General features: G+C 37.2%; 1 protein-coding gene across 1 annotated transcript in view; it reads left to right on the top strand.

Moving 5' to 3' along the window:
• Positions 1-24,746, top strand: part of fmnl1b (formin-like 1b) — a 36,572-nt gene that overhangs the window by 9,633 nt on the left and 2,193 nt on the right. The window contains exons 2-25 of the mRNA XM_079805797.1: positions 3,433-3,516; positions 3,960-4,040; positions 4,704-4,777; positions 4,950-5,033; positions 5,788-5,907; positions 7,959-8,046; positions 8,126-8,202; positions 8,389-8,482; positions 10,334-10,408; positions 11,069-11,179; positions 11,324-11,473; positions 13,293-13,394; positions 13,485-13,689; positions 14,739-14,891; positions 15,034-15,158; positions 15,835-16,037; positions 16,976-17,210; positions 17,397-17,465; positions 17,543-17,623; positions 17,986-18,115; positions 21,368-21,531; positions 21,636-21,737; positions 24,085-24,189; positions 24,275-24,389. Coding sequence (XP_079661923.1) covers positions 3,433-3,516; positions 3,960-4,040; positions 4,704-4,777; positions 4,950-5,033; positions 5,788-5,907; positions 7,959-8,046; positions 8,126-8,202; positions 8,389-8,482; positions 10,334-10,408; positions 11,069-11,179; positions 11,324-11,473; positions 13,293-13,394; positions 13,485-13,689; positions 14,739-14,891; positions 15,034-15,158; positions 15,835-16,037; positions 16,976-17,210; positions 17,397-17,465; positions 17,543-17,623; positions 17,986-18,115; positions 21,368-21,531; positions 21,636-21,737; positions 24,085-24,189; positions 24,275-24,389 — 2,827 coding nt within the window. The remainder of the gene's footprint in view (positions 1-3,432; positions 3,517-3,959; positions 4,041-4,703; positions 4,778-4,949; positions 5,034-5,787; positions 5,908-7,958; positions 8,047-8,125; positions 8,203-8,388; positions 8,483-10,333; positions 10,409-11,068; positions 11,180-11,323; positions 11,474-13,292; positions 13,395-13,484; positions 13,690-14,738; positions 14,892-15,033; positions 15,159-15,834; positions 16,038-16,975; positions 17,211-17,396; positions 17,466-17,542; positions 17,624-17,985; positions 18,116-21,367; positions 21,532-21,635; positions 21,738-24,084; positions 24,190-24,274; positions 24,390-24,746) is intronic.

The raw sequence follows: 24,746 nt of genomic DNA, 5'->3' as shown, positions 1-24,746 counted from the left end.
TTTTTCCCACGCTAAGAGTTGAAGAATGTACAACTTTGGGTAAAACTGTGCGCTCGTCAATGTCACTTTTTACCGAACCGTCCAATCACAGTGGAGGAGGGGCGGGACAAATACAACACTATGCTCCACGCTGATTTATACTTCTGCGCTTAAAGGCCCGTTCAAACCATTGACGATAACTATAAAGATAACAATAAAGATATTAAAAATCATTCTCAATATTATAGAATAGCAGAGTTCACACCACAGCTATAACGATATCGCTAGAATCACTTTCAGAACGATTTTACCCAGCTGATGAACGATAAAAATATTGACAGCCAATCAGAATCCATCCTGCTGTAATGAGCTTGAGCATTTTAGGCGGCAGACAAGCACACGCTTAGAATAAACAGAAAGATATCATCCGCTGGTGTGGACGCTAATATAGATATCTTAGAGCCGCATCTCATTTCGAAGGCTATGTCCTCCGGAGGTCGCATTTGAAGGCTGAATACGTCATCGAGGCAGGCTCAATTGACAATTAAGTAACCGTTAGATTGCAAAATAAGAAATTACAGTATTTTACACCTGTCAAGAAATGACAGTCAATTTTATTATGGTTACTTTTCTTAAAGGTGCACCATGTAACTTTTCCGTCTGCTAGAGGTCGCCTGTTCAAAACAAACGCGTAGTTTGATGACGCCACGTTTGAGCTCAGAATCTTGGGACATGTGGTCTTCACCTCACAGCCGGTGGGAAAGAATCGGAATAGGACTCGGGCAGAAATCATGTTCATGGATGTGATTATTGACGTTACTGTAGTTTGAAGCAGAGCAGGACCGAGTGTTGTGGAGCTGAGCAAGGCCGCTGGAGCGATTGTTAATGAGAAGAGTGGTGGGACTTTTATTATGACACAGTCGCCGACGCCACTTCTGGTCATGAGTATGAGGTAACGCAGCTCTGTTTATCATATTAGACACATCTGAGTGTGTTGATGATGTTATGACGTTACTCTGTGTGTTTGCTCGGCGGCTGCTATGACACTTGTTCACACTGCAGTCAGAGTAAAGTGTTTCTGCAGAATAAAACCAGAAACCGAGGGGAACGCAGATATGACGCCATCGACAGGCGACTCCCTCACACGTCCCGGTTCCTTGGTTAAAATAGCAATTTCTCACGATTTACAAATAGTTGGAAACATTTGGGATATTGTAAGTACTCAACTGAACAAAATATATAACACTGGCCGAGTGGTTTTTGGATATTTTACTCAAAATTGTTTACATAGTGCACCTTTCATTAAGACATACTTAATGGCGTATGCATGCAGCTTTCAAATTCGACCTCCGGAGGACGCAGCCTCAGAAATGAGACGCAGCATAGCAGTTGTTCTTGATATGAACGGGCCCTTACTTTGATACCGGGAGAATATTTTCATGTGAATGTTTCATGAGAGTTACGAGCAGCCTCTGTTTGTGTTTTCAGTTTCAGGTTCACACCAAATGGGATGATACACCTGGTGGTAACTCAGTAGGGTCATAGTAGTTCCGTGCATGTGCGTGGACCATTGGCTTTCTCTCTGCGACCTTTAAGACAATTTTCATAATGGGGATTTACATGCAGGCTGTATGTGTGTGTGTGTGTTCGGTATCATGCTCAGATGAGTCATTGAGGTAATTCTGTAGGGGCCATAACAGTCTGTCTGTGTGTGTGTGTTTCTGTGTGTGTGTGTTTTCTGTGTGTGTGCGGCACAAATGCAAACACTCATGCTGTTCATAAATAATTTAGGAGTTCGTCATAGCAACAGGACATTCACGCAGCACTAATCTGCCGGTTCAAAAAGGGCATTCTTAGAGTCAGCATACCTTATTATACATGTGATCTGTCCGCTGCTCGTAAACCATCTCACAAGACACAACGCAACTGCTTACTCATCAGTTTATAAGTGACCACAAAACGCGTGTAATGTGTTATTGGTGCCACAGTAAGTCAACATTCAAACAGTGGTCATATTATATAACATGTTTTAGCTAGATCAGGTCTTTGACTGCACACTGCAAATACAACTAGACAGATAGACAACTAAATAAAGAAAACTAGGGTATTGTTGTGGGTGGTTGGAAGGGTCATTTGGGTGGTTGTTTTTAGTTTGTCCTTGGTGATTTCCTCAGTTGTTTCCTCTTTCAATGCAATTTAATGTATTATTTAAGGCAGCGGCTATTTACACTAAGTGAAAATAGCGATATATTCTATTTACACCATGTAAAAGTAGCCATTCTTTGCAATATGTGTAAATAGTAATTAGATGCTATTTATACTTTATTTTGGAAGATGCAGACTATTTGCACCTCAGTATTGTTGTACATTAACATGATGCAATAATAACAGAGTGTAATGGTTATATTTATTAAAATTATTAAATGGATGCCGCCTTAACGGGACAATATAATCAATGAAAGCCATCCCTACACCTACCCCTAACCCTACCCAATTAATGCTTTTATTATTATTAAACATTTCTTTAGGCACTTTATTCTTTTTTTTCCCTAATTTTTATTGAAAGTAAATGCCTTTCTTACGTGATATGTGATGGGAAAAGGAAAAAAAGCGCAAGCTCTGCAAAAGGCGGATTCGAACCCGGGTCGATCGTGTCAAAAACAAGTTCAATGAGCCTTACGCTCTACTGACTACACCACTGAAGACGTTGAAACATGCGTTTTTTTAATCTTGTGTGGCCCAACCAGGCATTATTGGGCGGAGCTAGTGTAAATAATGCTTTCCAACAAGACACGCTATTTGCACTTGGTGTAACTAGACACTCCGTTTTTGACAATTAATCCTCCTTTTATTTAGCATGGATGCATCAAATTGATCGAAAAGTGACAGTAAAGACATTTATAGTATTACAAAAGGTTTCAATTTCATTCATCGAAGTATCTTGAAAAAAAGTATCACGGTTTCCACAAAAAATATTAGACAGCACAACTGTTTTAAACATTGAAAATAATAATAATAAACGTTTCTTAAGCAGCAAATCATCATATTTTAATGATTTCTGAAGGATCATGTGACACTGAAGACTGGAGTAATGATGCTGAAAATTCAGATTTGATCACAGGAATAAATTACATTTTAACATATATTCAAATAGAAACACGCTCTTTTAAATGATAATAATATTTCACAATTTTACGGTTTTTACTGTATTTATGATCAAATAAATGACGCCTTGGTGTCCCCAAAATTTTAAAGGGCAGTGTATAATAAAACATCAAGAACTTTTATGCAAGTACGCAATGGAAAATGGTTCTCGGTAAAGTCCAAAGGCGTCGCAAAGAAGAACAACAGAACCTTTTTTAAGAGTTGACCTCAGTGGATTAGATCTTCTGTTGAATTAATATCAACAAAATGAGACTTACCCAACGGTTTCTGCTGTCTCTGTGATTGTAGAATTCCATGAATCTTCCACCCGATAAAGTGAAGCTGCTCTGTCAGTACGACAATGAGAAGAAATGGGAGTTAGTTTGTGACCAGGTGAGTTCTGGGCAAAAACACACATATTCATTTACCACAAAGCTGTTTTTACAACCCCGAACACACGATAGCACACATTAAAAGAGGGCATATGATGAAAAACACAATCGTCCTTGCTCTTTTAAAGTAAAAACTTCCTTTCCAGTTCACCCAGAGCATTTATAGAAACTAAATTCTAAAATTGGTTCAGAAGTCATAATGGTTTTGATGTCACAAATATGACCCTATTAAGATTGAACCACATAAATTAACAAATAAGCATTCAGTAAGAGGTTTGCAATCATTTTAAATTAAAGTCAATTCATTCAAATGATCATGAGGGTTGAAAATGGTTCTGAAACATTTATTTGAACTTTTTTTATGCAAGAAATATGACAACTTATATGTGGACTTTAGGAGACTTATGGGGAGTTTACTGTTCATTCTTGTTTCTCTGTGTTCAGGAGCGATTTCAGGTGAAGAATCCTCCATCAGTGTACATTCAGAAACTCAAGAGTGTATTAGAGCAAGGAGGAGGCAGAAAGGTACTGGTGTGTGTGTGTGTGTGTGTGTGTGTGTACTTGTACAACTACCTTTGTGAGGACCGGTTTGAGTTTTAGACCATCAGAGTAAAATAAGGACAAGTGAGGACAAAGAGAGTAAAGTGAGGACATTCTGAGACCCCTTTAAATGCCTGTTTGAGGGTCAAGACTAGGTTTAGGGTTAAGGTTATAGTTAGGTTAGGTTTAGGGTAAGGGTTCGGGTTGACCAGTTTATTGAGATGGGTAAGGAGCATGAGATTGCTTGTGTGTGAATGTGTGTGCTAGTTTATGGGATTTATGAGGACACAAATTTGTATAATGACATGGGTATTACACTGGTATTACAACGGAAACGGAAACATAAAAATAGCTTTAAAAACATACTAAACAATGTTTAATTAAAAATGTAAAAATGCAGAATGTTTTCTGTGATGGGTAGGTTTAGGGGTAGGGGAAGTGTAGGGGGATAGAATGTACAGGTTGTACAGTATTAAAACCTTTACGTCTATGGAATGTCCTCATAATGTAGTTGCACCAACATGTGTGTGTGTGTGTGTGTGTGTGCGTGTGTTTGATTCTGAGAATGAGATGTAGAACTCGTCCAAATATAATCAAACTGAAATATGTGATGCATACGTGATCAAATGACACTCGTGTGATTTGTAGTTTAAAAGGCGAGTCCAAGAATCCACACAAGTTCTGAGAGAGTTGGAGATCTCGTTGCGCACCAATCACATCGGGTAAGAGCCATCACATGACTGCAGAAAAACGCATGTTATTGACAAAGCATGTTTCTGGCCTGATACTTTTTACTACTTAAAGTTATTTAAATGCAGGTTTCTGAAGAAACCTGGGGAATGTCTGTGTCAACACCGCTTGTCTTTGGTTCTTCATTTGTCTCTGTCTGTTCAGGTGGGCTGAGGAGTTTCTAAATGAAGAAAACAAGGGTTTAGAAGTGCTAGTGGACTACCTCTCTTTCGCTCAACGTGCAGTCACGTATGTACACACACACAAACACTATCGGACAAAGACACAATAGAGGAAGCTAAATTCTTAATGTGACAAGCGTCTGGGAAGAGAACGTCTCTGACCATCCAGTGTCTGACCAAACTCTGATGCAGACAACACTGGTATTATATTCACTAGACTAGTCTGAGTAAAAAGATTAAAACAAAAACACTGATGCAATCAAAAGACTCTATATGCTACTGTTCAAACGTTTGGCATCTGTAAAATGGCATATTTTTGAAAGAAATCTCTTTTGCTGCATTTATTTGACTAAAAATACAGTCAAATCTGTATTTAAACTTTTTTTTTTTCGAATTTAAAATAACAATTTTCTATTGTAATATATGTTAAAATGTAATTTATTCCTGTGATCAAAGCTGAATTTTCAGCATCATTACTCCAGTCTTCAGTGTCACATGATCTTTCAGAAATCATTCTAATATGATGATTTGCTGCTCAAGAAACATTTATGATCATTTTTCAGGATTCTTTGATGAAAAAGTTCAAAAGAACAGCATTTACAGTGACTTTTGAATCAATTGAATGCATCCTTGTTGAAAAAAGTATTAATTTATTAAAAAAACACCCAAACTTTTGATCAGTAGTGTAAATCGCAAGCCAACTTTTCAGTTCATCAGATCAACTGTATTCAGTTATTGTTTGAGTGGATACCACAGCATCATATACTGAAGCGAGCAGCAAACATTAACATGCATTCATAAGACAGATTGTGTTTTTCCAGATATGACACGGACAGCTCTGATGGAAGCTTTGAGGAGAAATCTATAGAAGATCTGACCACGAGCGCGACAAACTCCCCCACCCACAATTCCCCACGCTCAGGACGGCCCATAATCACAAGGTCCGTCATGCGTGTGTAACCGCTCTGACGTCATGGTTTGCATCTTATTTAAACGCTTTTTAGATCTGCATGTCATGTGTGTGAAGTAGCTCTTGAAATGAAGAAAACTTTCTGAGTCTCGTTAACAAATAATTGAGTAAATCCTTTGAGAAATTATAAAATGTCAATGTCGACCTAGTACACGTGCATACTAACATGAATTTGTAATATATATATATATATATATATATATATATACACACAGTTTATACATATACACTTTATATATACACTTTATACACATATAAAACCTAAAGGATTATTAGGAACACCTGTTCAATTTCTCATTAATGCAATTATCTAATCAACCAATCACATGGCAGTTGCTTCAATGCATTTAGGGGTGTGGTCCTGGTCAAGACAATCTCCTGAACTCCAAACTGAATGTCAGAATGGGAAAGAAAGGTGATTTAAGCAATTTTGAGCGTGGCATGGTTGTTGGTTCCAGACGGGCCGGTCTGAGTATTTCACAATCTGCTCAGTTACTGGGATTTTCACGCACAACCATTTCTAGGGTTTACAAAGAATGGTGTGAAAAGGGAAAAACATCCAGTATGCGGCAGTCCTGTGGGCGAAAATGCCTTGTTGATGCTAGAGGTCAGAGGAGAATGGGCCGACTGATTCAAGCTGATAGAAGAGCAACTTTGACTGAAATAACCACTCGTTACAACTGAGGTATGCAGCAAAGCATTTGTGAAGCCACAACACACACAACCTTGAGGCGGATGGGCTACAACAGCAGAAGACCCCACCGGGTACCACTCATCTCCACTACAAATAGGAAAAAGAGGCTACAATTTGCACAAGCTCACCAAAATTGGACAGTTGAAGACTGGAAAAATGTTGCCTGGTCTGATGAGTCTCGATTTCTGTTGAGACATTCAGATGGTAGAGTCAGAATTTGGCGTAAACAGAATGAGAACATGGATCCATCATGCCTTGTTACCACTGTGCAGGCTGGTGGTGGTGGTGTAATGGTGTGGGGGATGTTTTCTTGGCACATTTTAGGCCCCTTAGTGCCAATTGGGCATTGTTTAAATGCCACGGCCTACCTGAGCATTGTTTCTGACCATGTCCATCCCTTTATGACCACCATGTCCCCATCCTCTGATGGCTACTTCCAGCAGGATAATGCACTATGTCACAAAGCTCCAATCATTTCAAATTAGTTTCTTGAACATGACAATGAGTTCACTGTACTAAAATGGCCCCCACAGTCACCAGATCTCAACCCAATAGAGCATCTTTGGGATGTGGTGGAACGGGAGCTTCGTGCCCTGGATGTGCATCCCACAAATCTCCATCAACTGCAAGATGCTCTCCTATCAATATGGGCCAACATTTCTAAAGAATGCTTTCAGCACCTTGTTGAATCAATGCCACGTAGAATTAAGGCAGTTCTGAAGGCGTAAGGGGGTCAAACAGTATTAGTATGTGTTCCTAATAATCCTTTAGGCGAGTGTATATATATATTATAATACATTTTAGCATGAATGATATTGATAAATTATCATTTGTTCATAAAAACATTTGTAAGCAGATTTCTCACAAATGTGTGTGTATGCACGCTTATTTAATGAGATACATTTTTCTTATAAAATTCCACGTCATGATCTTTTTTTTTCCCAATATTTACCACGGTTCTGTTTTTCTTAACGGATATTCAGCATGCAATAACTTTTATATGACTATTTTCAGCCTCAAAAATCTAAATGAAACCCAATCACACACACGTGCTTAACAGTCACTTCATAAAGTATGTGTGCAATGTATTTCTATATCATAACACATGCAATCAGACACGTCCCATCGCTTCGGTCAGGATCAGCTGCATTCCTGTTACAGAGAGAGAGTGTTTGTGTGCGTCTGTGTCACATATCTCAAAAGGTTCTACTTTTAATGATTTTGAGATTACACAATAATATAGCTGTGATGAATGAATGTATGTTTGTGCATAAAACTGGACAGTGGTGATGTGTGAGCTGGTTTCACATGATCGATCTTCTCCTCAGGAAAACTCTGAGATACTCGCGTCTGCTCAGCCAGAAGAACCACCTGCATCTCTGCATCATGTGCCTTCGCGCCATCATGAACTACCAGGTACTTCTCTCTCTCATCTCATCTCGTCTTGTCTCATCTCTTCTCTTGACTAATGCGTCTGTGTGTGTGTGTGTGTTAGTTAGGGTTTAATCAGGTGATGGCTCATCCCAGCTGTGTCAATGAAATCACGCTCAGTCTCAACAATAAGAGTGCCAGGTGAGAGGACAGTGTGTTTTAGTTTTGAATGTTTTGGTTTCTTTCTACACTTCTATTCTTACACGTGTGTGTGTGTGTGTGTGTGTGTGTGTGTGTGTGTGTGTGTGTGTGTGTGTGTGTGTGTGTGTGTGTGTGTGTGTGTGTGTGTGTGTGTGTGTGTGTGTGTGTGTGTGTGTGTGTATTTAGGACTAAAGCACTAGTACTGGAGCTCCTGGCTGCTGTGTGTCTGGTTCGAGGAGGTCATGAAATGATTATTGCAGCCTTTAATAATTTTAAAGAGGTAAGAAAAGACATCTCTTCTTTCTCTGTTCATCCGTCTCACTCTTATGATATCATGTTTTGAGATATGATAACATGATATCATCAAATATAATAAAAGACAAAAAATATAAAAATATCAAAAGGAAAAAAGATTATAATATTAATTCTATAATTAATATTAATTAAAAAATATTTGTATATTATGCATTATAAAAATGCTAAAAAGGAAAAAGGTTTGTTGTAATAAAATACCAACAAATATACCAAAACATAATATAATAAAAATATAAAAAATATTATACTATTAAATATTTATCATAAAATAATAACAATAAAGTTTGTTTTAATAAAATATAATATACCAAAATATAAAATCAAATATAATAAAAAATAAATAGAAATAAATGTCATAATATTAAATATTTATTATAAAATAATAACAATAAAAAGTTTGTTTTAATAAAATATAATCAAATATAATATACCAAAATATAAAATCAAATATAATAAAAAATATAAAAAATAAACAAAAATAAATATTATAATATTAAATATTTCTTATAAAATAACATTAAAAAAGTTGGTTGTAATAAAATACAATCAAACATACCAAAGCATAGTATAATCAAATAATAATAAAAAGAAAAACTATAAAAAGATCAAAAAGAAAAACTATTATAATATTAAATGTATTATTAAAAAAATTTAAAGTTTGAATTAAAAATATATAATAAAACATATGCAAAAATATAATTTAATCAAATATGATTAATCAAAATACTTCCAAATTCCTAAAAAACTTTGCAAAAACATTCATACATTTATAAGTGTGGTTTGCCTGTCCGAATACTTTTTAGAGCCTTTGTACATATATACAATACATATCTAATATGTGAATAATTTTATATACAGTATTCTAATATAATATGCGTCACATTTCATCCAAAAATGTCAACATTTCAGGGATCAAAAACCTGACCCAAACTCTTTAGTTATTCACACAAACACAATGAGATTTATACACAAGTGAACTGGAGTGAGCTGAACCACCCCGTGTGAGAGCCAGAGACGTGACAAAACTAGAAGAGATGCGTGTGTATATAAGAGATATGACCATCCTGCAACCTCGCGCATTCACACGGACATCGTCACAAAGAAGTTTGTGTGGGTGATGATGATTCAGATGCCTATCTCTGACACCAGAACGATTATGCAAACTAGAGCTAAAACCAGAACAAGCATTGGTTATACCTGTTTAGGTGTTTCCCATCCAAATGCCCTCATTGTTTCTGTGAATGCACATATTTGCATACAAATGTAACAGCCTTTCTGTAGCGAGAGCTAAATAATAAGATAGAGATGTTGGATGTAATATTAAGCCAACAATACACTGAAAAAGTTTATCAGATGATAAACTACCCTGTAACCTCAGATATCACTTCAAATGTTGTCAAACAGGCAGATTATGAAAAGTGTGATACCATACACACATTTTCAAAGTTGGCTCTTTTGAACCCAGTTACATTTATTCAGTGGCATTATTACATTATGCTCAAGTATTTGCTAGCAGACAATTCAATCCAAAGCAACATACAGTAAACTCACGTACAATTAGCAATCCCCTCTGAGAAATGTGTGTGTGTGTGTGTGTGTGGTTCAGGTATACCCTAAGTTATGCATTTTTTTGGTCCCCATGAGGAAAACAGCTAAATCATACTAAATTGTTGTTTTTTTTGAAAATGTAAAAAATGCAGAAAGTTTTCTGTGATGGGTAGGTTTAGGGTTGGGGGAAGAATATACAGTTTGTACAGTATACAAATCATCATGTCTATGACATGAAACATGAATGTGTGTGTGTGTGTGCGTGTAGGTGTCTGGAGAGAAAACCAGATTTGAAAAACTAATGGAATATTTCAGAAATGAGGACAGCAACATTGATTTCATGGTGAGGACGCAGAATTCTTCATTTTATGACATTTTTCTCTATTAATTTTCACATTTACTCAGATTCTTACACTAATTGTAAGGTATTTAGTTCAACAGAAAAGTCAAGAGAGCATGCTAAACATCTATGTATATACCATATTAATATACTGTATATGGATAATGGATGACTAAATTTATCAGTAATTATTGATATCATTAAGTTTGTGTTTTAGTCAATTTTTGGTAACACCTTACAAAAATGTCTCATTTGTTAACTTACGTTAATGCATTCACTAATATGAACTACCAATAAGCATATTTTACAGCACTTACTAAACTTTGTTAATGCCATAAAATGTTCATGTTCGTTCACTGTGCATTAAATAATGTTAACATTACAAAAGTGTTAGTAAATGTTTAGATTAACATGAACTAAGATTAATAAAGTATTGTTCAGAGTGTTAATGATAACCAAAGAAACCTTAGTGTAAAGTGTTACCCATTTTCTATATGCATTTCAAATTCCCAATACTAATATTGAGTATGTACAGAGTACATATTACATGCATTGGGTTTATGGACATAGATGAAGGGTTTTCCTGCTGTAACTGAGCTTTTAATGTCGGATCATCAGTGTGTGGAAACTGATCAATATATTCATGTCCTTTTTTACCTTTAGGTGGCTTGTATGCAGTTTATCAACATTTTAGTGCACTCAGTGGAGGACATGAACTTCCGAGTGTATTTACAGTATGAGTTTACACAACTGGGACTAGACAGCTATCTAGAGGTGAGCAACTAACCTACACTACTGTTGAAGAGTTTGGGGTGACTGTGATTTTGTGAAACTGATACTTTATTCAGCATGGATGTTTTCAATTGATCAAAAGTGACAGTGAAGACATGTATCATGTGTGTGTGTGTGTGTGTGTAGAGGTTAAACATCAGTGAGAGTGAGAGGCTGCAGGTGCAGATTCAAGCGTACCTGGATAATGTGTTTGATGTTGGAGCTTTGCTAGAGGACGCCGAGGCCAAAAATACAATAATGGAACATCTGGAGGAGCTACAAGAACAACACACACAGGTACACACACACATAACATTACTTGAACCTCTACTGATATAAATCTGTTCTATGGAGCTTATACAGATGTTTTCAAATGCACATATACACCGGTCAGGCATAACATTATGACCACCTTCCGAATATTGTGTTGGTCCCCCTTTTGCCTCCAAAACAGCCCTGACTTGTCGAGGCATGGACTCCACTAGACATTAGCATTAACAGCATTAACTTCTTGAGCAATTTGAGCTCCAGTAGCTCGTCTGTTTGATCGGACCACACGGGCCAGCCTTCACTCTCCACGTGCATCAATGAGCCTTGGCCGCCCATGACCCTGTCGCCGGTTCTCCACTGTTCCTTCCTTGGAGCACTTTTGATAGAGACTGACCACTGCAGACCGGGAACACCCCACAAGAGCTGCAGTTTTGGAGATGCTCTGACCCAGACGTCTAGACATCACAATTTGGCTCTTGTAAAATCTCACGCTTGCCCATTTTTCCTGCTTCTAACACATCAACTTTGAGGACAAAATGTTCACTTGCTGCCTAATATATCCCACCCACTAACAGTTGCCGTGATGAAGAGATAATCAGTGTTATTCACTGGTCATAATGTTATGCCCAGAGGTGGACAAAGTACACAACTCCATTACTTGAGTAAAAGTAAAAGTACTGCTGGTCAAATATTACTCTGTTACAAGTGAAAGTTGTAAAAAACGATTTTTACTTAAGTAAAAGTACAGAAGTATTTGTTTATAAAAGTACTTAAGTATCAAAAGTAAATGTCCTTTTTTTATGTCAATGCATTATTTTATTATTGTTGTATGAATGCACTCTATGCCATCATGGTGGTTTAAGCCAGTCAGTGATGCTCCATCCGACATGCTAGCATACGACTACCTTAAACTCATTTAAATACTTGTATAAAAGTTACAAAGCTCTTTACTAAGCTGCTGTCACATTAAGGCAGAATGCACAAATCCTATACACCGATACACATCCGAAATTCCCCCAACTGTTTACGTTCACTTAAAGGGATCCCCAGGTGTTAAGACTTGTATGGCTTAATATAACAAATGATGTCTCTTACTGAAATATGTAGTAGAAAACCCATGAAAGATCCACATTATTTAAAAAATCCATTATACATTTGGACAATTAAGCCAGTCAGTAATGCTGGGAAGCTTCAGATGACCCTACAAAAGTGATTCTTGATAGGCTGTTTGCAAAAAAAAAAAAAAAACTTTTAAAGAAGAAAAAAAATCATCCACTGTCTTGCACAGCTGCTACAGAAACGACTTTCACCTTCGAGGACCTTGATAGAAATGTAGTGGAGTAAAAAGTATGATATTTGTCTTTCAAATGTAGTGAAGTTAAAGTAAAAGTATCCCTAAAAAAATAATACTTCAGTAAAGTACAGATACTCAAAAAGTGTACTTAAGTACAGTACTCAAGTAAATGTACTTTGTTACTGTCAACCCCTGGTTATGCCTGATCGGTGAATATGCTATTTGACTCAAAATAATAATAATTCGACTAAAATAATAAAAACAATATGCTTTATAATAATGATAATAATAATAATGCATTGCATACAAAAGATGGATATTCATTTAATAATTATTTATTCTATTATATTTATCCAGAGTTGTTGTGCAATGACAAATTTAAGAAAATATAATGTTGCAAATTGATTTTCTTTGTTTTGGGCCAAGTCCAAAGTATAAAAATACTAAATATAGTAACATTTCACATCATAAAAAACATCATTATGTGCCATTTTTTAATAAATACATACACACCAGATCATATTTAAGCACTCAGTATGTTGTGTATATCAGCTAAACTCTAGACTGCAGCAGTGTGAGAGTGAAGCTGCGGAGAAGACGTCTGACCTCGAGAAACGACTCATAGAGAGTATGAAAGAGGTGGAGCTTCTGAAGGTAACACACTTTACTATACACACACTCGCTCGCTCTTACTGGTGTTTCCAGCCTGTAGCTTTGGTTTCTGTTGCATGTGTGTGTTTTCAGGGCAGTCTGACGGAGGCGCACGCTCAGGTCTCTCAGCTGCAGCAGAAGGAGAAAGAGAGAGAGACACGCAGTGAGAAGGAGGACAGACAGCACTCTGAGCTGGAGAAGAGGCTTCAGGTCCTAGTGGATCGAGGTCTGATCCGCATGAAGAGATCCGAATCCGGCTCTCTGGATTTACACATTATACCTGCCGCTAACACAACAGGTGAAGATCAAATATACACACAACCAGTGCTTTAAATGTATTATCACTTACATTCATTTATATATCATTTTAATTATAGTTTTATCTTATTTATTAATTTATTATAACATATTAATAACAGTAATAACAGATTACACCCTGACAACTATACAAAATTATAGAATATATATATATAAAAGTGGCCCAAGGAAGGAACAGTGGAGAACCGGCGACAGGGTCATGGGCGGCCAAGGCTCATTGATGCACGTGGGGAGCGAAGCCTGGCCCGTGTGGTCCGATCACACAGACGAGCTACTGGAGCTCAAATTGCTCAAGAAGTCAATGCTGGTTCTGATAGAAAGGTGTCAGAAAACACAGTTCATCACAATTTGTTGTGTACGGGGCGGCATAGCCGCAGATCAGTCAGGGTGCCCATGCTGACCCCTGTCCACCGCCAAAAGCACCAACAGTGGCACATGAGCATCAGAACTGGACCACGGAGCAATGGAAGAAGGTGGCCTGGTCTGATGAATCACGTTTTCTTTTACTTCACGTGGATGGCCGGGTGCGTGTGCGTCTCTTACCTGGGGAACACATGGCACCAGGTGCACTATGGGAAGAAGGCAAGCCGGCGGAGGCTGTGATGCTTTGGGAAATGTTCTGCTGGGAAACCTTCGGTCCTGCCATCCATGTGGATGTTACTTTGACACGTACCGCCTACCTAAGCATTGTTGCCTTTTCATGGAAACGGTATTCCCTGGTGGCTGTGGCTCTTTCAGCAGATAATGCGCCACAAAGCAAAAATGGTTTAGGAATGATTTGTGGAGCACAACAACGAGTTTGAGTTGTTGACATGGCCTCCAAATTCCCCAGATCTCAATCCAATCGAGCATCTGTGGGATGTGCTGAACAAACAAACAATATTTATATATATATATATATAGTCTATAATTTTGTATAATTTCTTTCTGGGTGTATAATATAATAAATATAATATAATAAATGCAAATATAAGAACTGTAACATATTTCTGTAAATAATAAATAAAACAAATCTCTTTTAATCTCAAGATAAGAGTACAGCAGAAATGAAGGCCTCACCTGTGATGGAATCTCCGCCCCCTCCTCCTGTCCCCGCCCCTCCACCACCACCTCCCCCGCCCCCTATAAGCGCAGCTCCGCCCCCTTCACCTTTACCTGGAAGGGCAGGAACCATAAAGACAGGTGAGAGAAATGATGACAGTCATGTATAGTACAAAAAAAACTATAAGATTCCAAATGATTTTGAATGAGAAGAAGAGCTGTGTACATACACTGAAAGACTTGCTTGTATTTCTTCACCTGTGTATGTGTGTGTGTGTGTAAGGTGTAAAAGGTAAGAAGCCAATCAAGACAAAGTATCGTATGCCACTGCTCAACTGGCAGGCTCTGATGGAGGAACAGGTGGCTGGCACCGTCTTCACTGAGCTGGATGACGAGAGGGTGCTTGGGGTCAGTTCTGTGTGTTTCTATCTCGACTCTTTGCTGCTTGTTGCTTTTTTCTTCTTGAAATATATATTTTTGACATTTGAATATTTTTTTTTTACTTTTATATAACAGTATTTTTTTTAATAATATTTGTTTTTTAATATTTATCAATTTTATTTGAATAAATAATGTTTTTGGGGTGGTCCTTCCCAAATTGTGTGTGTTTCTAACACCTTGAAAATAGAATTGTTAGAAATATATTTTTCTTCTTGAAATATGTTTAATTATTAATAAAATATTTTATTATACATTTTTTCAACATGTAATTTTAAATATAAAATGTTTGTGTGTGTGTTTCTACAGACATATACAGGGCTTATAGAAATGCATGAAAGTATAGTGATAGTGATTTTTTTAATATTTAAAACATATTTTAATCTCAAATCTATTTAAAAATGAAATGATTTTGCTTTTAATGTTTATAAATGTAATTATAATTGTTTTGCTTTTTTTCTTGAAGTATTTTTTCAATTATTCATAAAATATATTTTATTCTATAAATTTTTTTAAAAAGTGAAACCATTCTTAAATTTTATTTCAATACAAAATTATAGAATTTTGTCAACATTTATCATCAAAATTGATTCGAAGGACTAAAGACGATGTCACTCACCTCCCTGTCTTTGTCCCGTCTCTGAAGGAGTTGAACATGGGCGCCTTCGAGGAGTTGTTTAAAACTAAAGCTCAGTCTGCTCCTGTTGATGTCGGCACTCTGAAGGTGAAAGTGGCTCATAAAGCCTCTAGTAAAATCTCACTACTGGAGCCCAACAGGGCCAAAAACCTTGCCATCACACTGCGCAAAGGAGGCATGAGCACCGCTCAGATCTGCACTGCGATCCAAACGTACGTTCAACACCCACAATCGCGTACACACACACTGTAAAAAATGATATAAGTTATGACTTTTTACATTGATATGTTTTTACATTCCTTTAACTCATCAAAATAAGTTAAAGGGTTAGTTCACCCAAAAATGAAAATTCTGTCATTAATTACTTACCCTCATGTCGTTCGACACCCGTAAGACCTCCGTTCATCTTCGGAACAAAAATGAAGATATTTTAGTTGAAATCTGATGGCTCTGAAAGGCCTCCATTGGCACAATGGCACGGTTCACTCTCAAGACCCTTAAAAGGTACTAAAGACGTCGTTACAAAGTCCATCTCACTACAGTGGCTCTACAATAACTTTACAAATCAGCAAGAATAGTTTTTGTGCGCAAAAAAACCCTAAATAACGACTTATATAGTGATGACGATTTCAAAACACGGCCTCATGAAGCTTCGAAGCGTTATGAATCAGCGAGTCGAATCAGCGGTTTGGATCGCAAAATTTTAGAACCACTGTAGTGAGATGGACTTTGTAACGACGTCTTTAGTACCTTTTAAGGGTCTTGAGAGTGTAAAGTGCCATTGTGCCAATGGAGGCCTTTCAGAGCCATCAGATTTCAACTAAAATATCTTCATTTTTGTTCTGAAGATGAACGGAGGTCTTACGGGTGTCGAACGACATGAGGGTAAGTAATTAATGACAGAATTTTCATTTTTGGGTGAACTAACCCTTCAAGAAATTCTCAACTTTTTCAAGATTCAACTAATTTTTTTTAAGTCAGTTTAATGTAATTTAAGTTGAAATGTCTTAAACATCCAAGTTGATTGTACTTAAAAATTGAAGGTAGCAACTTGTTCTTTTTACAGTGAGTGCAATGATACACTTCTTTTCTTTCACGTCACACACCTTTTATTGCAAACAAAACTAATCCAGCTCCTCTCTCTGTGCAGGTATAATCTTGATTTGCTGAACTCAGATTTCCTGGAGCTGCTGGAGCGTTTCATCCCATCCGATTATGAGCAGAAGTTGATTCAGAATTACGAGCGTGAAGGACGCCCCCTGCTGGAGCTGTCGGAGGAGGACAGATTCATGGTGGCCTTCAGCAGAATCCCACGCCTGCCACAGAGAATCAGCACGCTCACATTCATGGGAAACTTCAGCGATAGCATGCTGCTATTAAAACCTGTGAGTATATATGCAATATACACTGTAAAAATGACATTTAATTCAATGTTACTTGCCAGTTGTAAAAATTTACTAGAAATTTCAGAGGAAAAACATTTCAATACACCAATTCTTTTTCAGTGTAGGTCAACATAAAATCAAAATCTATTGGCTCTCTTGACATGTTTACCTTTACTTATTTTGTAGCAATTAAATGCCATCATCGCTGCTTCCATGTCGATCAAATCCTCCAGCAAACTGAAGAAGATTCTAGAGGTAAAGAGAATCAACTGTCATGTGACATTATTTCACATATTATCTGTAGTGAAAACTGATCTTTCTCTGTTTTCTAGATCATTCTCGCGTTTGGGAATTACATGAACAGTGGGAAGAGAGGATCGGCGTATGGATTTCGACTCCAAAGTCTGGATTTGGTGAGAAAACGACGATAGCATATAGAGCAGATTAAGAGATTTAGTGTATTAGTGTGACTTCCAACAGTCTTTTCAATAGATAATTCACATATTGTGCTTTCAAATAGTTAATTTTGTGTCATATAGGGTAAAATACATACACACCTCATTTACTATTGTTTAATTTTATTTTTTTGGCTATATATGTGATTATTCAATTGAAATCGCTAATTATATGTATACATACACACTGAAAATATTTACATTTACATTACAAAAGCAGACACTTTTATCTAAAGGGTATATATTTGTATATATATCAGTTCATACCGAGCGGGCACGTTTATTAATGTATCACACATTTCTCACATTTTCACTTTCAGCTTCTGGACATGAAATCCACAGATCGAAAACAGACACTCCTGCATTTCATCGTCAGCATCATACGAGAAAAATATCCTCAACTGCACAACTTTCACACTGAACTACACTTTCTGGACAAAGCAGCGCTGGGTGAGAGTTCACACATCCACATCTACTCTCCAGTCCAGCTCTTTTGCAGCGCATAATATACTTTAAGATGTAGACTAACAGCGACTGTCCTCAAACGACTTCTTAATCACTTCTTGAAGGGGATGCTGGGGGATTTAGTTGCTTATTTAAACAAAAATTTGAATGTCCACAATGTCAAACTTTTACATATTTTGTCCAAGAATATTTTTTTTTTATATTTTTGAAAGAAACCTCTTATGCTCACTAAGGATGCATTATTTTTTAAATAAAAACCACAGTTAAAACAGTAAAATTTATAAATATTTTTAGAATAAAAAGAACCATTTTCTATTTGAATATATTGTAAAATGTAGTTTATTCCTGTGATCAAAGCTGAATTTTCAGCATCATTACTCCAGTCTTCAGTGTCACATGATCCTTCAGAAATCATTTTGATATGATGATTTGTATATTATCAATTATTATTGGTGCTCAATTATTAAAGGGGTGATGAATTGAGAAATCAACTTTCCTTTGAGCCTTTGGTATATAAAAGTTCCTCGTGATATAAGAATATCCTGTAAGTTTCAGAGCTAACAACTTCCTTATTAGTCAAAGAAAAGCTTTTATAGACACCAGAAAACGAGAGATCTCAGAATATGTCGACCATTGACGTAATACGGCGCAGAAGCACCGCCTCAAGCCCGCCCATGGACTCGTGGAGCTAAATGATGCGGAATCGATTGTAAACAAGACAGAGGTCGAGACTGGATTTGCAGACATATTGAGATTAAAACACAATGCTGTGTCTCCTATATTGTGCAACACACTTGTGTGAGTAAAACATGTTTTTTTATGCGTGTTAGTATTGCATTGTTACCGAAGATCTATTGATTACATACCTTAGCACGCGGTCACAGGCTGGAGAAGGTGTTATTGGTTCATTCGTGATCAGACTCAGACTTGTAACACCATCTCGCAAAGCCCAAAGTCCCAGGTGTGTGTGTTTTTCAGACGGGCTATCACCGGCCTGCCGATGTGCGCGCGCGCGCGCATGTGTGTGTACGGTTTGCGGTTATATTCCCTGATGATCGGGCGAAATGATACAGAAATAACATTCCAATCAATCGCGGGTGAATGAGAGATGAATCATTGTGTTTGTTTGATAAAGACATTTTGCGAGCCCTGGCTGTGGCCTGGGTGATTCATTCCGGCTGCCGTTTGCCACACGCTGTCACTGACAGGGGAGCAGAAGCTCATTAAATATGCAAATCTTATCCAATCCTAGCCGTGGGTGTTTACTTCCAAGTCTTCAGTGCCCATCAAAACCGACCGTTTTTCAGTGAGCCTCATAACCAAGGCAGAAAATAGCCTATTGCTTATTCATTATGATGTTTTTGAATGTAAAAACGCAAACGTCATTAGTTGACCTCAGACAACAGTATACATTTTTTTTAAAGCCAGTTCATGACGCCTTTAATAATGGCTCATTTTTATTGTCACGATTCACCAGTGAGAGTGCCCCTGATTACCACCATAGGGCACACCAACCTGGACTGTCGTTCCATTAAAGACTACATTACCCACAATCCTTTGCCCGGTCTAATCAGCACTCATTGTTTACACCTGTGTCTCGTTTACCTCATTACCTTGCCTGTATAAATCATGTTCATTTTCATGTGTGGATTACCTTTTTGCTCGTCTCTCCGGCCTTGTTTGCCTGTTTGGACTGCTTGCCTTTGTATGACCTTTTGCCTGTTTTTGACTACGATTGTGGATTATCCTTTAATAAAGCTGCGTTTGGATTCTCAGCCTTTGTCTCTCGGAGCAGTCCAATTATCAATGTTGAAAATAGCTGTGCTGCTTATTATTTTTGTGGAAACTGATACTTTAAGGCTATTCAGGATACCTTTTAGGAATACAAAGTTAAAAAGAGCAGCATTTATTTATTGGAAATGGAAACATTATAAATGTCTGTACTGTCAATATTTTAATCAATTTAATGCATCTTTGCTGAATCAGAAATGTTTCTTAAAGGGGATAGTTCACCCAAAAATGAAAATAAGCCCATGATTTACTCACCCGCAAGTCATCCTAGGTGTATATGACATTCTTCTTTCAGACGAACACAATCTGAGTTATATTAAAAAAGTCCAGGCTAATCCAAGCATTATAATAGCAGTAATAGTTGCTCTGTTTTTGAAGTCCATAAAAAATGCATCTATCCATCATATAACTGCTCCACGCGGCTCCAGGGGGTTAATAAAGGCCTTCTGAAGCGAATCGATGCATTTTTGGTAGAAAAATATACATATTTTCAAAATTTATAAAGTAAAGTTTAAGCCGATCGACTTCCGTGGAAAAGTGTTGAAAGTTGAAAGTGAAACTCAAGATGCGTGTGTGTACTCTTATACACGTGTGTATAATATATGTGTGTGTACTCTTAATTATTATTTATATATAAATACACACACAAGCATGTATATATTTAAGAACAAAATATTATTTTTATATATAAAACATTTATATTTATATATATTATAGATTATATAAACGTATATACAGTATATACATGCAAATATTTCTTAAATATATACATGAATGTGTGTGTATTTATATATAAATAATAATTAACAGAGTACACACACATATATTATGTAAACACAAACTTTTATTTTGGATGCGATTAATCGCGATTAATCTTTTGACAGCCCTAATATTTTTCTTACACTTTACTTCGCTTCAGAAGGCCTTTATTAACACGCCAGAGCCGCGTGGAGCACATTATTTGATGGACAGATGCATTTTGCAAAATAGAGCAACTATTACTGCTATTATAATGCTTGGATTAGCCTGGACTTTTGTAATATAACTCAGATTTTATTCATCTGAAAGAAGAATATCATATACACCTAGGATGACTTGAGGGTGAGTAAATCATGGGCTAATTTTCATTTTTGGGTGAACTATCCCTTTAAACAGCAAATGAAAATGATTTCTGAAGGATCATGTGACACTGAAGACTGGAGTAATGATGCTGAAAATTCAGCTTTGATCACAGGATGTTTCAAAAACATGAGAAAATCTTAATTATTCCAAATTGTATTTGCTTTTCAAAGTAATGATCAAAGCTAAAAAAAAAAAATCTGGCTGGTTATCTAAACGTTGTATGTTCAAATCCCAAATTGCTGAAAGCATCTGCTAAATGGAAGCTAATACCCAAACATATTCTATATATAGGCTGACCTGTATGTTCATGCATGTTTCTCTCAGTCTCTCTGGACAGCATCCTTGCAGATGTGCGATCTCTGGAGAAGGGAATGGAGGTGGTCCGTAAGGAGTTCCAGAAACAGAAAGACAGCGCTGTCCTCACAAACTTCATGTCCAATAATGGCGGTCTGCTGGACACTGTTGTTAAAGACAGCAAAACTGCACAGGTGGAGATGAATTCAGTCCTGTGCTACAGAAATCATATTGCATCTGAAATCAGAAGTCACAGTGATGAATCATTGCTTGATCAGCTCTGTTTGTCTCTCAACAGGATATGTATCACTCAGTGGTCGAGTATTTTGGCGAGAATCCCAAATCCACACCCCCTTCTGTGTTCTTCCCTGTTTTCACCAGGTTCATTAAAGCATATAAGGTGATGAAATTATTACAGAGTGCTAATATCACATCAGCATATACAACGATCAGGCATAACATTATGACAGGTGAAGTGAATAACACTATATTAGGCAGCAAGTGAACATTTTGTCCTCAAAGTTGATGTGTTAGAAGCAGGAAAAATGGGCAAGCGTAAGGATTTGAGCGAGTTTGACAAGGGCCAAATTGTGATGTCTAGACGACTGGGTCAGAGCATCTCCAAAACTGCAGCTCTTGTGGGGTGATCCCGGTCTGCAGTGGTCAGTATCTATCAAAAGTGCTCCAGCAGCGACAGTGTCATGGGCGGCCAAGGCTTATTGATGCACGTGGGGAGCGAAGGCTGGCCCGTGTGGGATGTGCTGAACAAAAAAGTCTGATCCATGGAGGCCCCACCTCGCAACCTTACAGGACTTAAATAATCTGCTGCTAACATCTGGGTGCCAGATACCACAGCACACCTTCAGGGGTCTAGTGGAGTCCATGCCTCGACGGGTCAGGGCTGGTTTGGCAGCAGAAGGGGGTCCAACACAATATTAGGTTCATAATGTTATGCCTGATCGGTGTATCATAATAGTTATGAGACTAAAACCACGAAGATACACTGAAAAAAGATTGGTGTAGGATTTAACTATTTTCACACAGAAATTGCTTGTTAATTTCACAAATAATTACAAAGAAATGCCAAGTACACAATTAATTAAACATGAAATTTTGAAGTAGAAATACTGAAATAGCATTTTCTTCTAGAACATATTTCAATAATTGTTTTATTTACAATTTTTGAAAAACATGACATCCTAGTGATGACATGTAGACGGAGAAGAGAAGTGGTCCGAGCACCGAGCCCTGAGGCACCCCAGTCGCCAGATATTGCCGCTTAGACACCTCAGCCCTGTATAAATAGTGGCTATGACTACATCATTTAACAGCACAGACTCCCTTTTCAAGGGCTGTTTGCATTTGAAGTGTCAGCTAAATTAATTACTTTAAATTTCATTAGTACTTTTTGGTCAGTACAGTCATTATGGCAGTTCCTCACCATTTTTCTTAAATAAAATAATAATAATAATCATTAACTAAAACTATTAAAAAACTTAAAGGATTAGTTCACTTCAAAATTATAAATTCCTGATTTTTTACCCACCCCATCTCATCCAAGTTGTTCATGTCTTTCTTTCTTCAGTGGAAAAAAAAAGTAATTTTTTTGAGGAAAACATTCCAGGATTTTCCTCCACATCATAGACTTCAATGGCAACCAAAATGGTGAAGGTGCAAATCAATGCAGTCTCAAAGGAAGGGCTTCAGAGGCTCTGCACGATCCCAGACGAGGAATAGGGTCGTATCTAGCCAAACCATCGGTCATTTTCAAGAAAAAATAAACAAACATCTGCGATGTGCCAAGGATTGCGTAATCACGTCGTAAAGGTCACGCTAGACGTAGGCGGAAGCACCATGTTTACAAAGTGCTCGTGCGAAGACTAATACAAACGTCCTTTAGCAAAAAAGGTCACACGACGATGTCGGAGGATTTTGAAGTTGAAGATGGAGTGTTTTTTGGTAAAGGGCGTTTGTACTTATACGGTTGCTTGGGCCGGTACTTCCGCCCACATCTAGCGTGACTTTTCCGACGTGATTACGTAATCTGCGGTCCATCGCAGAGCAGCACAAGATGAGCAATTTAGGTTAAAAAGTAAATAAATGTTTTTTAAATGACCGATGGTTTGGCTAGATAAGACCCTATTCCTATTGAGTCTCTGAAGCCCTTCCTTTGAAACTGCATTGATTTGGACCTTCCACATTTTGGTTGCCATTGAAGTCTATGATCTGGAGAAAAATCCTGGAATGTTTTCCTCAAAAAACTTCATTTCTTTTCCACTGAAGAAGGAAAGACATGAACATCTTGGATGAGATGGGGGTGAGTAAAATACCAGGAAATTTTCATTTTACAGTGAACTAATCCTTTAAACAAATATTAGAAATGCTTAATTGGCTTCTAAATTAAATAAATAATAATAATAAATTAATTAAAGCAACAAAATGTTTTTAAAAAACTGATAAAAGCACATAAAATTACGACAACTTGATCTAAAATTAAAATGAAAACTGAAAGCTAATTAAAAAGATTAATAAATACTATAAGAGCATATAAATAATACTATAATAACACTACAAAGGTTCATTTAAAAATCACCCTACCTCTGGCATGCAATTTTCATTATACTAATCCAAATCTGATAATCTAGTATAGATAGTATGCAGTTTGGCACACTGCTTTATCCCAATGTTTTCCCAGTCCTCCTTCCTCCAGCCTGTTGATTTACTGATGAATCTCTCTTCCCCTATAGCTGGCCGAACAGGAGAACGGACAGCAGAAGAAGAAATTCTATGATAATACGGACAGCGTAAATGTATCCATCTCTGACCGTCCCATCACATCAGTGAGCAATAAGGTAATTTATGATAGACAGAGAGTGAAAGAATAGAGAACAGGAAGTGAGATATAAAGACATCTTACCGGTCTGTTGATGTGGACAGATGCCTGCGCTGCCACGCTTGCCACAGGTGGATCTGATCGCAGAGCTGAAGCGCAGGCAGATGACGCCGCTCGTGCGAGAGGGCAAAGACGGAGCCATCGAGGACATCATCACAGGTCAGTCTGGGGTCAGGGGTCAAAAGTCAACTTACTGTGGTTGATAAAACCAGTGCCCAAACTTTGAATATTACAATAAGCATTAGCGAGTTTACCATGGTCACGGGTTTTATTATAAATGCCGCAAATAAAACCTGACACTTTCCTTTACAGCAGGTGTGTTCAAAGTAGGGGGTCCCAGAAACATTCAGGGGAAAAGTGTTTAAAAAAATTCAAGAAAAATGTCATTATTTAAAACAATAAAATAAAATCCCAATTTACTACATGTGAAATTCTGTTGTTTTATTCTGCTTTCTATAATGCACATTTTTAATAAAAAAAATTATAGTATAAATTGTTATTTATAGAAAAGTATAT

Source organism: Gobio gobio (assembly GCF_949357685.1).
Source record: "Gobio gobio genome assembly, chromosome: 23".
In the NCBI taxonomy this organism is placed as follows: domain Eukaryota; kingdom Metazoa; phylum Chordata; class Actinopteri; order Cypriniformes; family Gobionidae; genus Gobio; species Gobio gobio.
This window is presented reverse-complemented; position numbering and strand designations above follow the sequence as displayed.